Genomic DNA, 19525 nt, shown 5'->3' with positions numbered 1-19525 from the left:
AGTTTGCAATAATAAAAAAAATTAATAAAAAAATGTTTAATCGTTATTATGTATTTGTGAATAAATTTTTGTGATGACCCAATCAATTGTCAAGCAAAACTTGTCTTGAAATGGGCCAATAATTGTCTACAAAAAAATATATTTCCAAGTGAACTGGTAAATGTTTATCATGGCGGAGAATTACAAGATGAAAAGACTTTTGGTTCAAGAAACCTGGTGCTTATCATCGAGCAAGATTCATGCACAATGAGCTATATATCTTTAAGTATGTAATGTTGGACAAACAAATTAATTAGCTCAACCAGGACCAACGCTATAAGGTTAAGCGTAATTTTTTTTTTTTTTTAATTTGTTTGCTTCTGTCATTAATTAAAAAGAATACAATGCCATGTTATATAAATAAAATCTACATAACCGGGGCTAAAAGAATACAATATTGGCCTTATCACATGCCCCGATTTTATTGCACTGTTCCTAGTAAAGGCTATTTTGCAAAGTCAAATTTCCATCATTGCACCAAATGTTGATCGCCAGTACATCACTGACATGTAGTGGTATCACGAATTTGACAGTACAGCAGCGGATGCTACTTTTCAGTCATGTTACAGCATCTTTGGTATTTAACTCAACAGTTAGTTTTCTTCATCTTGTTTGATGAATCTATTCCTGCAATCTAACATTTTGCCGCAGCTTTAAAATTGTTTAACATCAAAAGAAGTGAACAAATCAATGGAAATTGATTTGTTCGCTTCTTTAATTTTTTTTTTTCTGCCAATATTTGTGGAAATATTGGCTCGGAAAACCAATATTTCCACAAATTGAACTAAATAAACTTCTTGATTTTGTGTTGCTGATCAGGCCAGATTCCTGGCTACTGTTTGGTTTACTCAAAATGAAACCTAATCAAGTGGATTGGTTTTAACTACCTGTTGAGCATTGGACAAAGATGAAAGACTGTAATCAAGTTTTTAGAAGTGGTTAATACTGCGCTGAACAAGGAGTCAAGCTGATCTACGACTTAAAACAAAGTCAAAGATCTAAAGCACTTGCAATATTACTTCATATTGTTGAGAATCATAGCAAACAGGTGTCTCTCATTGGAAAAAAGAAGAGCCTAATATATCATTCTTTTTACCATTGTTTTGTACATTTTGTACATTAGTAATTTTGTACATCAGTAAGATTGTTTCTGTCCTGTGCAACCCCTAAATATTTTTCTTTCAGACCAGTTTTTTCACCTGTAATACTTTACTTAATGAAAAATAACATACTAAAATTTCTTGAATGAATTTTGAAAAACTGACTGAAATGTTAAAAAAAAGCCAAAAAACTACAATTTTCTCAAATTAAGTAACTGTGCTACCCCTAAACAGTGTTTGGTTGTCCCAAAATTTTACAATAATTACTTTTTAATCATTATGCACCTCATAAAAAGTTGAACTCAAAATTCAAAAAAAAATGCAGAAACAGGACGCCCTAATGTAATATACCCCTAAATATTTTTCTTTCAGACCAGTTTTTTCACCTGTAATACTTTACTTAATGAAAAATAACATACTAAAATTTCTTGAATGAATTTTGAAAAACTGACTGTGAAATGTTAAAAAAAAGCCAAAAAACTACAATTTGCTCAAATTAAGTAACTGTGCTACCCCTAAACAGTGTTTGATTGTCCCAAAATTTTACAATAATTACTTTTTAATCATTATGCACCTCATAAAAAGTTAAACTCAAAATTCAAAAAAAAAATGCAGAAACAGGACGCCCCAATGTAATATATGTAATGTATGTAATATATGTAATGTGTGTAATGTATGTATATATTTCATATGTTAATCATATATGGGAAAAGTGAATATATAAGTAAAAAATATTTCAGAAAATTATTAAAAGCTTCACAAAGTTTCTTAACTTTAATCAGTGTTATTCAGTAAGTCGAGATGGTGCAGTATTTGTGTGGCAATGTTATGAACAGTTAGAAAGTTTTGAAGAGGAACAAAGTAAGCGAAAAAAAGAAGATGATTTATCAGGTAAAAGTTTTTTTTTTTAATATTTATGAAGTTATGTGAATACTTATTTAATTTTAAGGTTATTACCAAAAAGTAAAGTATTATTCTTTGCCTATTGGATTGGATTATGTTATACTTATGAAACTTTAAAATATTTACTTTAAAACATTGTTAGCTAATTTTAATTGGTAGTAATGATTGTTAATAATAATCAATAATTGTTAATTGATTCATAATTTGTTAATTATTCTTAAGATAAAATGCTTTATATATTTTATATTTATTACTGTTAAGTTTTTCTAATAACATTTTTTATTCTATTTAGAAGACTATGCTAAATGGACACTTAAATCTAAGTATGTTTATAACACTGTTATGTTTATTTAAATATAAGTATATATATATATATATATATATATATATATATATATATATATATATATATATATATATATATATATATATATATATATATATATATATATATATATATATATATATATATAAATCATTGAGCACTCTTTTTATAGGAAATACCAACACAATTTACACACATATATTTATATGTGAATGTATATATACACACACATGCATAAACACATTTACTTTTTTTGAATTTAGGTGGGCTATGCCCAAATATACTGTGTAATAATTGTTTTTATTCCAACAGTTTTATTTTATAAAGTTTTTTTTAGGTGTGATTGTTATTATGTTTTAAAAAACTTTTATTTTATTTAAAACATTTTTAATGCAATTTTACTGTTATTTGAAATAAAAAAGTATAAAGCTTATAGAGTTTAATCGCATTATAATGTTTTAATTGTTTTAAAAATTGTTTTTTAATGTTGCTTTTTCTAAATGACATTAATAACAATTTTGTAATTATCATAACAAATTTTCTCACAAAACAGCGAGACAATAAGTAATAAAGAATTGTTTTATTGTAATTTTTTGTGACAAACTTGGTGCTAATATAAAATTGTTTTAAATTGAGTTTTGTCAGGAATTTGGGGGCCCACACCTATATACCAGTATCAAAGTTGGCCTGAATAAGTCGCTGGTTTAAGGAAATTTGTTCTAGATGCCTAAATGCTTTTTGTACATAAAATGAAAACATGAAAATGATGCAAATTAGCTGAATGATAAGTTGCACAAGAGTTTTAATTAATGGAACAAATGATAATAGTGATCGTGGTATCTGTAGAGAAGAAGCATACAACCATACAACGATGAGACATAAGCTCAACAACAATGATTGGACAGAAGCTCAAGCTTAGAGTTTGAGCAGGTTCATGACCACATGTAACATATATGTATATATATGTATATATATATATATATATATATATATATATATATATATATATATATATATATATATATATATATATATATATATATATATATATATATATATATCTGTGTGTGTGTGTGTGTGTGTGTGTGTGTGTGTGTGTGTGTGTGTGTGTGTGTGTGTGTGTGTGTGTGTGTGTGTGTGTGTGTGTATATATATATATTAGGGATGTGACATTTTGGTAAAATTTTGGTATCTCCAGTTTCCAATATAAAAAACAGATGAACTTTGATTTGAAAGTAGCTGAAAAATCATTGGTTTTTTTTAATTTTTAAAAAAGGTCACCCTCCATGACCTATGCTTACACACTGGCTCCCATATATCACTGAATATTTTTTTTCAAAAGTATATCAACCTGGGTCTCAAAAAGTTTTATAGTGATTTCAAAATTCATTATTTTTTCTACTGAAACATTTAAAAAAAAAATATATTGCAAACCAAATGTCATAAAAACAACCTTTTCAATTTTTAGTTAAAAATTGTTGTTTTTTGCATATAAAATTTAGGCAACTCATTTTTATTTAAAACCATCATCATAAAGACTCCAATAGTCACATGCTTGGCCTCGGCATTTACATTCGTAAGAATTCACCCATTTGTTGTGAAACTAGGTTTGAATCCACAGACTATTCTTTTATGTGCTTTCGTTTAGCACCACTTCACTCTATTTCCTTCCTTATTGTTCTATATCGCTCTCCTTCATATCAAGACTGCACTCTTTTTGACGTTATTTCTGATCATATTGACCAAGCCCTCTCTCTTTATCCATCAGCTAATATAGTTGTTGTCAGTGACTTTAATGCTCACCACTCTGAATGGCTTGGCTCTAGTGTCAGTGACTCTGCAGGCATTAAAGCCCACAACTTTTGCCTTTCTCAATCCCTAACTCAAATAGTCAACTTTCCAACTCGCTTTTCTGACAACCCGAATCATCTACCTTCTCTACTGGACTTATGTCTTGTTTCTGATCCTAGTCAATGCTCAGTTTCTCCACATTCACCCTTAGGTTCCTCTGATCACAGTTTGATCTCTCTAAAACTAATATCTCATTCTTCTTCATCACCTGAATCCCCCTATTATCGAACCTCTTACAACTACAGTAAAGCTGACTTGGATTCTTTCCGTGATGGCCCTTGGGTAGAAATCTTTTGTCTTCCTGTCGACAAATGTGCTTCTTAAATAACTTCGTGGATTCAGGCTGGCATGGAATCTTTTATTCCCTCTCGACAATTCCAGGTCAAGCCTCACTCTCCTCCATGGTTTTCCTCACACTGTGCTGCTGCGATTACCAATCGAAACCGTTACTTCCATATTTATCAGCAAAACAATTCTCCAGAAAACAGACGTCTGTTTATTACTGCTAGAAATAATTGTAAAAAGGTTTTGTCTAACGCCAAAACCCGCTATTCTCAGGTCATGAAATCTCGTATCTCCTCTCAAAAATTAGGTTCTTGTGACTTCTGGAGAATCTTTAATAATATCAATAATAAGGGCAAATCTATAATTCCACCTCTCTTGTATGGTTCAGACTTTATCACCTCATCTAAAGACAAAGCCAAATTGTTTGCTAAAAACTTTTCATCAATATCATCTCTTGATTCCACTAGTTGCGTTCTACCTGATATTGCCAACAAAAAGGTTGATCCATTGCTTGACATTCATATCACTCCAGCATCTGTATCTAAAGTGATTTCCTGCCTAGACTCTTCTACAGCTTGTGGCCTGGACAACATACCTGTTATTGTCTTGCAGAAGTGTTCTCCGGAGCTGTCGTCTATACTCTCAAAACTATTCAACAAATGCTTATCAGAGTCTTGTTTTCCAGCCTGCTGGAAAGCAGCATCTGTTATCCCTATCTTCAAAAATTCTGGAGAGCGATCTGATTCGTCTAACTACCGTCCCATAAGTCTTCTTCCTATCATAAGCAAGGTTTTTGAATCTTTAATTAACAAACACTTAATTTCTCATCTTGAATCTAATAACTTACTTTCTGACCATCAATAAGGATTTTGATCTTCTCTTTCTACAGCTGATTTGTTAACAGTAATAACCAATATTTTTATCATGCATTAGATAAAGGTGAAGAGGTTAAGGCTCTTGATATTTTAAAAGCTTTTGATAAAGTTTGGCATGCTGGTCTTTTTCATAAGCTTTATTTTTATGGTGTATCTGGCAAAATCTTTAAGATTATCGAATCCTTTCTTTCCAATTGTAGTATAAAAGTTGTCCTCAATGGACAGCACTCTTCTTCTTATTCTGTAACTTCAGGGGTTCCTCAAGATTATATCCTAGGCTCTATACTCTTTTTAATTTACATTAACTATCTTCCAGATACTCTCACATCTAAGGTGGCATTGTTTGCTGATGATACTACCATTTATTCTTGTCGTGATAAGAAACCAACACTCTCTGATTGCTTGGAGGGGGCATTTGAGCTTGAAAAGGATCTCACTTCTGCTACAGCATGGGGCTCACAGTGGCTGGTGAACTTCCATACAAATAAAAGTCAATTCTTTTCAGCCAATCATTATCGCAATAAGTTAGATCTTCCTATGTTTATGAATGGTAATGTACTCGATGAGTCATCTACTCTTCATCTTCTAGGCTTAACTCTTACTTCCAATCTTTCTTGGAAACCATATATCAAATCAGTTGCAAAATTAGCATCTGCTAAGGTTGCATCTCTTTATCGAGCTTGTCACTTTCTTACTTCGGATTCTATTCTCTATCTCTATAAATCTCAAATCCGGCCTTGTATGGAATACTGTTGCCATATCTGGGGCGGATCTTCTAATGATGCCCTTTCTCTTTTAGACAAGGTGCAAAAACGCATTGTAAACATAGTTGGACCTGCTCTTGCAGCCAACCTCCAACCATTATCACATCGTCGTAATGTTGCTTCTCTTTCTCTTTTCTACAAATACTATAATGTGCCATCTACTAAAATTCATTCTCGTGTTACTTGTCATTCAATTAAGTGTCATCCTTTTTCTGTGACTGTTCCTAAGTGCTCCAAAAACGCTTATTTGTCTAGTTTTTTTCTTCGAACATCAGTTCTTTGGAATTCGCTTCCTTCATCTTGCTTTCCTGATTCATATAATTTGCAATCTTTTAGGTCGTCCGTCAATTGTTATCTTGCTCTACAATCTTCATCTTTTCTCTTTCAGTAACTTCCAACTTTAATTAGTGGGTGCTTGCAGCCTTGTTGGAAGCGAAAATGTTTAAAAAAAAACAACTCTGAAATCTCAATGAAATTCTGGTTCTTTTGAAAAAAAATTCGCTAATATATGAAAACCAGTGTGTAATCAAGAGTGACCTTTTTCAAAAATTAAATAAAACCAATGATTTTTCAGTTATTTTCAAACCAAAGTTCATCTGTTATTTATATTGGATAATGGAGTTACCAAAAATTCACATCCCTAATACACACACATATATATATGTATTAGGGATGTGTATATACACACACACATATATATATATGTATATATATATATATATATATATATATATATATATATATATATATATATATATACACACATATATATATATATATATATATATATATATATATATATATATATATATATATATATGTATATATATATATATGTATATATATATATATATATATATATATATATATATATATATATATATATATATGTATTATATACATATATTTATATAAATTAGTAGAAAATCACTTAACGAAAATTTTGTTTTTTGTTTTTTTGTTAAGTGATTTATTATTAAGTGATTGCTCTGTTCTTTTAAGAACATTGACCACTCTATTTTGAAGAATACATTTTAAAGTTGTTTAAATATATATGTGTGTGTGTGTATATATATATATATATATATATATATATATATATATATATATATATATATATATATATATATATATATATATATATATATATATATATATATATATATATATATATATATATGCATATAAATAATCTTGGGCATTTAGTTTTGCATGAAGTGCCATTTATGACAGAATGAAATAGCATAGGAATTTCCCAATCAGCTTGGCAGCTTGGAGCTTGTAGTAGCGAATAAAATTTAACCCAGATGAATAGTTCTAATACTTAGTTCTTTACAACTAATAATTATCACAATACTGTCGATATTGTTGATGAACTTACTGACTTACTTACTCTATTTTACTGGCTTACTCTATTTTAAGTCTTCTCAAATTATCCTTCATTAATGGTCTCTCATGGAAGCTTGTTGTGAGTAAATTTGCTTAAAAAAATAGCAATCATATATGCAATCAAAGTAAGCATTTGCTAAGGTTGTCTTCTCCTTTTCTGTGTTTGTGATTTTCTTAAACATGATTCTTTTCTGTACCTCTATAAATCTTTTATTTGCCTTTTTATGAAATACTATTGCTATTTTTGAGCTGGTTCTGCTAATGATATTCTTTATGTATGTGTGTCTAAAAAAGTCCTGGATTTTTTTAATTATTCTGTAAAATCCTGGAATAGTCCTGGAAAATGGGATAATATTTTATATTTTGTTGTTTTTTTTCAAGTAAAGAAAAACAATTCAACAACAATACAACTACAATACTAATTATTGTAAATTATAGTAATATAATTGCTCTAATGTATAATTTTTATGGAAAATCTGATTCTTATATTGTTTTTGAAATTTGTACTTTGAAGATTTAAAAAAAAACTCACACATCAACAATAAGGCATAGTTAATTTGTTTTAAAAATATTATCTGAAAGATATTATCATAGAGGTTTCCATAAATCATAAATATATAGACAGTTTACATATATTTTTTCAATTAGTATTTAATTATTGGATTGTATAGTTTTTAAAACTATGAAATATTAGAGATTCTAAATTCTTTTTGGCTCCTAAAATTTTTACGTTTTTTTGTTTTGTTTTCAGATAAAATAATTAGAAAATCCCTTACAATAAATGTATTTTTCAAGTAAAATGGCTTGTTGAAAAAAAGTATAAACATTGGTTACGTAAAAAAACAAGCTGTTTTAATTTGCAGTTATTGTGCTAAAGACATTATTATTGCTAACATGTTGAAGAAAAATATAATCATTGGTTACGTAAAAAAACAGAAACTGTTGTGATTTGCAGTTATTGTCCTAAAGACATTAATATTGCTAACATGGGAGAAGCTGCTTTAACTTCACACATGAAAGGTAAAAAGCATATAGAGAGATCTCCTTTTGCTAAAATTGATATTGATTTTGCTGCTTAGCTAAAAATTTCTGAAGTTGATTTAAGTTACTGTGATCAAAGAGTGGTTATATTAAAAAAAAAAGGCAGGCCAGTTTTTAGCTATTCTGTTGACATAACTTCTTAAGAAGTTCCCTTTGAAGTTTGTCATAGTATGCACTGCAGTATCTATTAACCTAATTTTCATTTCAAATCCGAATAAAAAGCATACTTGTATCAATAATTTTTCAATACTGTTGCAAAAGTTAGTTAAATATGGCCGTTTGTCACCAAAGTCTGCCGAACTAGCGAAAAATCAATATTATAAGTTTTTAGAAATAGTAGACTCAAATCGAAAATCATTTCAAGATTTCTATATTAAAAACAATAGTCTTGATCATCTTTTCTCTGACTTTATTGGAGCAAATAAAGCTTATCAAGACATTTGAAGTATTTAAAAAAATAGTCTTTGTGCTTTCACATAGACAATCTTCCATTGAGTGTGACTTTAGTATTAATAAACACCTTCTTGTAGAAAATCTTAAAGAAAAATCCTTTATTGCCTTATGTCTTATTGAAGATAGTTTGCCTTCCTTTGAAGAATCCCTTGATAGTATCAAAATTAATAAAGAAATGCTGCAAAATGTAAAACAAGCCAGTAGTTGATATAAAGAGTATTTGCAATCATAAAGAGAACAAAAAGAATGTTACAGGAATTTAAAATGAAAAATTTTGGGCGATGAGGAAAAGGTAGTTTGAGCAAAGTGCATAATCTTGCAAAGTGAAATTATTACTTTTATAGAACAGCCTTATATGCTACCATAAATGCAGAAAGTCAAAGTAATTTTGTTCTTTTGAAAGAATCAAATGAAAAAAATAAACTTTGTCGAGAAAAACAAAAGGAAAGGATTTGGATTTGTACAATCATCGAAAAGATGATTCATGAAAGTGATAAATTCACTGCTTAATTTTAAAAGCATATTTTTGTACACATAGTTATTGAGTAAAGTTTTAGTTTTTGTTTTGATGTTTTACTAAAACAGTATTTTTATTATGAGTTATTGAAATGACTCTGATGTTTTTAAAATAAGTTGCATTAAAAGTTTCCTTTCAAATAAAAAATAGTTCCTTGTCAAATATTTTTTGAATTTACATTTAGTTATGTAGCTGTAGTGATGTAGCTATATTTATGTAGCTGTAATGTATTTCTTTAATTTACATTTGATTTCTATATTAATTTTCATTTAGTAACGTGTTTTGTGTTATTTTGAGCTATCTATAAAAAAGTCCTGGAGTTTATAACTTTTTTTTTTGTAAGTCCTGGAAAAGTCCTGGAAATAATAAAGCTAATGTCCTGGAAATATAAAAAAAATTTCCTGGATAGTCCTGGAATTTCAATTTTTTTTATCTGGTGTGAACCCTGTATATATTGTTTATAGTGCTCTATTTGTTTTTGTTTTTTTATCTATAGACATTTCTTCTATCAAAATGATACATCACTGACATGTGCAGAATTTCACAAAGGCAACAGTATTTTAGTTGTTGGGTTTTCAAGTGGAATTTTCATGTTATATGAAATGCCTGATTTCATACAAATCCACTCACTAAGGTATTTGTATATAAAAAATCATTAAAAATTTTTTTTCATTTTAAAAGATGTATCACCAACATTATCATCATCTTTATCATCATCGTTATCATCATCATCATCATCATCATCATCATCATCATCATCATCATCATCATCATCATCATCATCATCATCATGAAAATACGTCATGAAAAAATCCAGATAATTGTTTCTAAAAATTAAAAGTTAATTTACGCTACTTTAGTTTTTATATGTATATTATTTATAGTATATTTATAGTATATTTATAGTATATTTATAGTATATTTATAGTATATTTATAGTATATTTATGATTTTTATTTGCAGTATAACTCAACATAAGATCAACTCAATTGCTATAAGTAATACAAGTGAGTGGCTTGCATTTGGCTCTTCCACCTTAGGTCAGCTTTTGGTTTGGGAATGGCAAAGTGAAACTTATGTCCTAAAACAACAAGGTCATTTTTATGATATGAATGTTATGGCATATTCACCTGATGGACAGTTTATTGCAACAGGAGGAGATGATGGAAAGGTTATTTTTTTATTTTGCTTATAATTTCTTGAAATGATTGTTTTGCACTCTGTTAATTGAGATTTAAGTCTTTATAAAATTTTTCAATTCGTTCATTTGATTCACTGTTTTGTTGTTGGTATAAAAACACTTCTAAAAATACGTTTAAAAAATTTTAAAATGGTTCTCTTGTCCTTAAAGTGTAAAAACAGTTTTCCTGTGTTTCTATTTACTCATTTGCTTAATTGTAGTTTTAAAGAAGTGTTGCTTTATATTATTGAAGTTTGAAAGAAGTGTTGCTTTATATTATTATCTAGTAGTATTATCTGAAACTAATCAATAAATTTATCTAATCATATAATCTTTTCTACATTTTCAAGACCACATCGTCAACTTTTGTTACCCATGTTTCACTGTTATGTTTCACTTTCATATTGTAACACCTAATGTTGAAAGTCTATTTCTTTTTATTATAACTTTTAATCTTTAATAATGCACTTCTTGCTACTATAAGTGGCCCAGACATACCTTACTCTTTCTCTTGCTTGCCAGGAATCCAATTAAAACTTATTCTTTTTTTCTTCTGCTATTTCAATCTTTTTAACTTCTCTGTATTCCACAAAAATACATTTTCCTACACACAAAGCCAACAATTTTAAAAACATCTTGTACACCACTAAATCTCTATGTGTGTATGTGGAGGAAAGTGGTGTACCTTGGAGGTGTGTGTACCTTGGAGGCAAGTCAATTGTGCTGCTATCTTAATAATGAATTTAAACTAAAATTTTAGTTGCACGTATTATCCATTATAGGCAAATAATAAGTTATTGTACCACTGCTTAACACATTTGTTGTTGCAATAAAAATAAAAGTTTGTTTCCGGTACCAAAAAGTAACTTTTTTAGAGCGTATTCTTTTTTTTCTACAACTGTAGGTATAAACTTTATTCTAAAACTGATTATCAAAGTTTGTAAAGGATATTTTCAACTACATTTATGCATATTTGAAACTACTTAACTCCTAACCTATGAATATATGGTAGCGATTTTGTAAAAACTATGGTAGCGGTGTACCTTTGAGGTAGCTAATGTTGTGTACCTTGGTGGTACCATCAAGGTACAAACTTGCATGATTTTGTAAATACTATTATAAGTAATATTTGTTATGAAAGTATTTTTTTAATATGTTGTTATAGTTTATTATGATTTTTTAAAGTATAATATGATGTGCGCATTTCTTACTTAAATTTTAATTATATTTCTCAAATTGTTATTTTCTCTTTGATAATTTTCTCAAATTATCAAAGAGAAGATAAAACTGTGTATGTGTTGGATAAATCAGATATGGTCTTTAAGTTGCCACATCCCTCTATTACAGGAGGTTCAGGACAAACTGCTGGAAAAAGCTATCATTTGGCATTAACTTTCATAACCTGAATGTAAAGTAGACAAATGATAAATCAAAGTAAAAGACTTAATATTACTAAACTCTAATGTAGATATTTGTTACAACTCTTTCCTTAATCAACTTATATTTAAATTTATAATCATACATAAATTCAAATTAATATATTGTTTATATAAATCTATCTAGTTAGATTAATATTATCTCAAATAAGGCTCATTCACACCAGCCTCATTTAAGATAATAGTCCAATTATCCTATAAGTAAACATTATATCAAATACCTACCATGTTGAGTACTTAATCTGTTAAAACAATAATACCTCCAAGTTACAACATTCATACCTCCAAGGTGAACCAACGGTGGTGTACTTTGGCTGTAGTGTAAGCTATTTTTTAAAATTAAAAAAAGGGATGAAAAAATATGTCTGGACATTTAATAAAAAATCCTAGAGTATCTAATATTATCAAGTTAAAGAAAATATATTGTTACAGATCATATTGTAAGTATTTTTTTTTATATTTGTAAATACCTCCAAGGTACACCACTCTCCCCTATATATATAGACAACCTAAAGCATAAGTGTCCCAGGTCATTTTTTTACATTTTGAGATATTCACAAAAAGCTATATCTTTCGAAGTAAATTCATTAAAATCAATGCCCACACGTCCCTAAAATGGTTTATGGGAGCAATAAATGGTAAAAGTATAATTTTTTCATAGATATAAACAACCTTTTTTGTGTTTTTTCTTTTATAGATATTGTTTAGAAAATTTTTAAAAACTTTTGCAAACTACATAGAATAAAAAAGACAAAATTTGCGTTTCAGATTGACTTTCTTTGCTTACAAAATGCGATTGTTTATTTTTTTTTCGTAACAGTTACTGACTTATTTGTAATGCTTGAGATTATATTTTAACTAGACGAGTGGCTTACAACTTGTCTATATAGTAATATAAGTTATTTTATACTACAACAATTTTGTTTTTGGTAAAGCAAAATTTAGTATTATAAATATGAATAAAAATATTGCATAATTATACTATAAAGTTGTTGTAGAATTAGTAAAAAAAAGAAAATTTTTTTTAAACGCAAATATGCACTTCTGAGAATTTTTTTATTACAAAAAAATATATAATTAAAAAAGAGCACTGATTGAAATGCAAATGTTTCTAATTAGATTGGACTAACTGATTGGTTTCTTAAATAAAAAATCAGTTTCTTAAAAAAGTTCTATTATGAAAAAATAAATTGATAATATTCTTGTAACTTAAGTATTTTTTGTATTTAGTAAGCAATTTATTAAATGAATAAACAGATAGCTTGTGCAAAAACAGAAAGCGCTTGTAAAAAGTTTAGAGCTGCTCACATGACTCGCCATGTTTGTTATAGTGCAAGAGTGGAGAACTTTTCTCCTTTCTCGCACTCTTTTACTCCTGCCGAGGCCTGTATATATATGCATACATACATGCATTAATATATATAATTACTTATATAGATACAATATTTTTTCTCCATGAAATATATATATATAAACTTTTAACAATTTTCTTTAAAAAAAAATTTTTTTTAATAAAATAATTTTTTTTTTCAAGAAAATTGTAGTAATATATATGATAAAATAAAAGATAAATTTTTTTTTTAATATGAGATTTATTTTTATAATAACATACATTTATAATTATTACATTTATAATAACCTTATAACCAAAATAACCTTAGGTCATTGATTCGAAAAGAGTTTTTCTGTTCTTTCATGATACAAAAAATACATTTTGAATCTCTTGTTGTATTAATTAAGTCTTAGATTAAGTTTATGTTCTGCTTTGTTTTGTTGACCATTGTTACGCTTTTAAGTATTTTTTTTTATAATCTTTTTCATGAACAATAATCTTTGCAACATAATATTTTCATGATGCACACCATCAACTTTGTAAACAGAACTAAACATAGCCAAAGATGACGTCAATAACAAACTTAAAAAGCTTGCTTCTTGAAAACAAGAAAATAACATTCTTGACTTAAAGCTACATTAGAGCATGTTGTTGCTGTTATGTTCAAGTTTACAACCTATCCAAAAGAGCTTGTGAGAAAATTAATATATATTTACAGATATTTTACAAATTATTTTTATTGTAAAAAAAATTTAATCTAATTGATATTTGAAAAATTGGAATATTTTTGTTTATTATTTGAGCAGTCTATTTTATTATTATTACCTTACCTTCTTATTATTTTTATGAAACTTTTTGCAGTGTTTTATTGCTGTTTATGATGTAAACAAAATTGTTATATTCTTTTTATAATTGGAAAATATTTTGAGTGCCATTGCCATTTGTGATTGTTAGTTATTCTACTGGGTAGTTTATTTGACATTAATTGATGTCAAATTAAATTGTTTTTATATGTACTTTTGATTTAATATTTCAAAAATCTGGTAATATATTTGATTTAATGTTGTTTTTTTGATTTAAATTCCTTTTTTTTTTGCTTTTTTTAACTTTTCATTTTATATCACTAAAATTAGCGTAATATATTTTATTAAAATTTATTTAAAATATTGTATATTATATTTTATATTTAATGGAATGTAGCAGGCTACATGTAGAAGCTATGTTACGGGCAACTGGATATGTAGTAGTAATAAAGTAAAAAAATTAACAAAAATGCAAAATTTGCATTTTTGTTAATTTTTTTACTTTTAACTTTTGAAAATCTAAAGTGAGAAACTAACAAAAAATTACTGAAATAAAAAGAACTAGATGTTATTTCATCATATAGAACACTTTTCTTCACAATCGACCATATAATTTTAAATTTAAATGTGTACTTTTTTGAACCACTCTACTAAATTCTCTAATAAATAAGCAATTGTTGTGGTTATGAAATGTTATCAATTTTTTTTTAAGTTAATTACTTTTACTTTTTTAACTTTAATTTTTTAATTTTTTAGTTTTGATGTTATTTTGTTCAGCTATTTAAAAGTTTTTTTTAAAAGATTGTCTGGTTTATTGGAAATGGCTCTTCATTTTGTAATTTTATTCCAAGTTTTGTATTTTGGCTTCTTTTATTCAGCGTGGTTATTGTTAAAAACCAAAACGAAAGTTATTTCTGGAAATGACTGATTGGAATGATTGTTGTCTGGAATAGGCTAATTGAAATTAGTTCATTCCAGACAACAGTTTTATGAATAGCTATTAATAAATTTTAAAAAAATTAATTATTTATTTCTGTTAAAGTGGTTGTTAACAACGACCACACTGAATAAGAGAAGCGAAAAGCAGCAGCATAGCTTCAAATATGCCCGGCTTCTTACGGTAACCTTTTATCAGGGCCACTAACCTATTTCCTTCTGACAAAAATTTAATAAAACAAATAAATCAAAAAAATGCTTTTTCAAAGCCTTTTTGTAAAAAAGCTTTTTTTCTGAAGAGTTATAAAACCCAACTTTCAAGAGAAACAAAATGTTTGAGAAAAAAAAAATGGTACAGCTCCCCTTGCCCAGGAAAAAAATTTAACATCCATGTTCATCGGGACTACACAAATGCTGTCAGAGTTTTAACAAGTCTCAAAGATAAAGTAAAATCAAAACAAAAAAGAGATTCAAAAAAGTAGAGTTCTCCAGTTGGCTATGAAAACAATTATAACATGTAAATTTATCAAATTTACACAAATGCTGGAAGTTTCAGAGCTCTAGCTGGTCTGGAAGGTAGTGAAAAATCAAATGCAGGGTTCCTGGACAACTGATAGCCGACAAACAACTTGTGAAGTCAAACTAACATTTAAAAAAAATTACAAGTTTATTCTAAAACACTATTTTAATTGAATAAGATTTTATTTTTCTAATCTTCTGTGTGCGGGTTGGACACCAACGCAACAAAAAGGAGGTTATTAGGGTGCCCACAACCTATAGTAGAAGATTGACCAGCTTTCCTTACCATCTTTTTTCAAATGTTATATTGCATCATATCACCCTAACAAAATAATTGATTGCAAAGGCAAATACAAAGAAAAAAAAACTGTAGAAAAAGCGTTCTCTAACGAACAGTGACTTAGTCAAGGTTTGCATGCATGGGTAGCATCCATGCAAACCTCCCCACTCCCCACCAAAGTTACATTATGGCCACTAATCTATTTCTGTTCAACAAATAAAAGAAATAAAAAATTAATGATTGTTTAGCAGCCCCTATTAACACTATGGCTCTCACGGGGATCCTGTCTCTACACTACTGATATACCCAAATGTTGACTATATTTGTCTCAAATTATAATAATACTACCCTTTATGATATATGTTTAAAAAAATCCTTTCTGATGCCCCACCACAAACACAGCCCACATACATCAAAGCATTGCCTGAAGTATTATTCAGAAGTGCCCTCAAACAGTGCCCAAGAACATTTCAAATTTTATGTTAAATCAACATGAAATGACTGTTTTTTGAGAAAGTAAATAATATAATAATTATATAATATATTACATTTTACTTATTTACAAAGTAAAGTATAAAATTTCAAAGACAAAATTTACTTTTATTTGTAATTGTAAATAACAATTTTATTTGTAATTGTAAATAACAATTTTATTTGTAATTGTAAATAACAATTTTATTTGTAATTGTAAATAACAATTTTATTTGTAATTGTAAATAACAATGTTATTTGTAATTGTAAATAACAATTTTATTTGTAATTGTAAATAACAATTTTATTTGTAATTGTAAATAACAATTTTATTCAAATTACTTTTATGTGAGCTGTTTTTATTAATCAGTTTTACACACGAAAGTAATTTTTTGTTTTATTTTACTTTGTAAAGTAAGTGTTATGTTTTTTAAAGATTATATTTACATAAGTTTACTACAAGAATAACTTTTTTTACATATAAAAAATAAATTACATTCAATGTAAATTTTTTACATAATTATAACCAAAATTACTTTTCAAAGTAAATTACTTTAAACGACTTACCATTAAAACTTTTAGGAATTACCAAAAAAAACCGCTACCTTGGAAAATTTTTTTTACATTTTAGCTTATTAAAATCATTTAAAAAACTTCTCATGTTAATTAATTAATGTTATTGTTATTACTTTATTGTTATTAACTAATTAACATGTTAACTAATTAACATTATCAGTTTTTAATAAGCAAAGATGTAAAATATCCAACCATTTTTCTTCTTTAACGTTGATAACTTTAAAGATTGAAGTTCTTATTTTATTATTATTTGAAATTGTTGTATGTAACTAAGAACATTCCTGTAACTGTACTTTTTTTTGTTTTGTTTGTTTGCTGTTTTTTTTTTTTTTTTCATTTAATGTTTTCATTTATTTTTCTATTGCTTTCATTTGCAAAGTCATTGCAATTAATGAATTATTTTTAAATAAATTTAAAATAATCAATTGCGCATTATAACATTTTTTCCATTTCGATTGTTGAATTGTAATAGAATCATTAAATATCAATCCATCAAAATGGTGGCAACTAAAATGAGACAAACAACACTTTCATTTTTAACACAAGCAGAATCTGAGTTAAAACTACCTGTTGAAAAAAAAACTCTACAATAGAAATTCTGTAAGCTTATATTTAAAAATACAATTTTAGTAAATACTTCGTTTTATGTAACTTATTGTTACAGTAGCATTTCATAAAATGGTCTCTTCGTAATTTACATTTTTAAATATTAAAAAAAAATTGTTTCAGTAGTATTTAAATAAATAAAAACAACGACAAATTTTTTGGATTTTATCAAACTTCCCTTTTTTATTTGAATAAAAGCCTATGCGCACAAGAATTTTTTTAAACTGGTAATTAAAACAATTAAAATTTAAACAAAGAAAAAAATAATATTTTGATTGTCCAAAAAAAAAAAACTGTCAATTTCAAGTTAAATTGACTCTGATTTCTTATTTTCCACGCTGATATATATATATATATATATATATATATATATATATATATATATATATATATATATATATACATATATATATATATATATATATATATATATATATATATATATATATATATATATATATATATATATACATATATATATATATATATATATATATATATATATATATATATATATATATATATACATATATACATATATACATATATACATATATACATATATACATATATACATATATACATATACATATACATATACATATACATATACATATACATATACATATACATATACATATATATATATATATATATATATATATATATATATATATATATATATATATATATATATATATATATATATATATATATATATATATATATATATATATATATATATATATATATATATAGTTCTATAGATTGTTGCATTTGGGAAGCACAGAAGGAAAAAAATGATTTCTGACAACACGCAAATGTTGACTTTCGTCCAACATTTGCGTGTTGTCAGAAAGTAAAAATTAAAATTGCGTTTTTTTTTAAAAAAAAAACACAAATTTAATTGACCAGAATGTTTTTAAAAACATTCTGAATGTTTTTAACAATATAAACAATGTTTTTATTTTTATTTTTTTTAATAAAATATTTTAATTTTTTTTAATAAAATGATTTTATTATTTTTTTTACTGTAAATCATGCGCGGAGTGTTGCTACATCAACTATCTTATAGCCTGACTCACAACAAACTGCTGCTACATCGACTGACAGATAGCCTGACTCGCAACGGAGTGCTGCTATATCAACTGACAAATAGCCTGACTCGCAACGGAGTGCTGCTACATCTACTATCTTTTAGCCTGACTTGCAAGGGAGTGCTGCTACATTGACTGTGGGTTTGGTTGGGGCAGGCAGTCTATCAATTAATAAAAAAGAAAATTCCGGTCTTGCATTTTAATTTTTACTTTTTGTCAACAAAATACGGAAAAAACTTTCTGACAACATATAAGAGTTCTGTTTTTATATATATATATATATATATATATATATATATATATATATATATATATATATATATATATATATATATATATATATATATATACTCTACCGACAAAAAGTTTGAGGCAAGCTAGGAATTTTTAGAAATAAGTGAATAAACAACTTTTTGAAGTCTAATTTATAATTTAATTAATATGTTTACAAAAACTAAATATTATTATACATTTTTGATCAATCTAATTTTAACTAGCGTTTTAATTAAATTTTTGATTCGTCAAAATAACCACCTTTATTCTGTATTACAGCTGTACAGATCCTTGGCATACGATCAATCTATTTAGACAGTTTTTCAGGTTGTATTGTGTCCCATTTTACTTGCAATATGTGCCAATGGTCTTTCACAGAAGATGGCTGTTCTTCTCGCACATTCCTATCAAGTTCTTCCCACAACAACGAATCAATCAGATTAAGATCTGGTGATTGTGGTGGCCATTCCATT

The 19525-nt window shown here is 26.9% G+C and overlaps 1 protein-coding gene across 1 annotated transcript in view; it reads left to right on the top strand.

The window, feature by feature from the left end:
• LOC100211841 (periodic tryptophan protein 2 homolog) overlaps positions 1 to 19525 on the top strand; it is a 61465-nt gene that overhangs the window by 15289 nt on the left and 26651 nt on the right. The window contains exons 7-10 of the mRNA XM_065813529.1: positions 1922 to 2030; positions 2335 to 2365; positions 10039 to 10176; positions 10506 to 10713. Of these exons, the coding sequence (XP_065669601.1) occupies positions 1922 to 2030; positions 2335 to 2365; positions 10039 to 10176; positions 10506 to 10713 (486 nt within the window). The remainder of the gene's footprint in view (positions 1 to 1921; positions 2031 to 2334; positions 2366 to 10038; positions 10177 to 10505; positions 10714 to 19525) is intronic.

This window comes from Hydra vulgaris, chromosome 12 (genome assembly GCF_038396675.1).
Source record: "Hydra vulgaris chromosome 12, alternate assembly HydraT2T_AEP".
Lineage (NCBI taxonomy): Eukaryota > Metazoa > Cnidaria > Hydrozoa > Anthoathecata > Hydridae > Hydra > Hydra vulgaris.
This window is presented reverse-complemented; position numbering and strand designations above follow the sequence as displayed.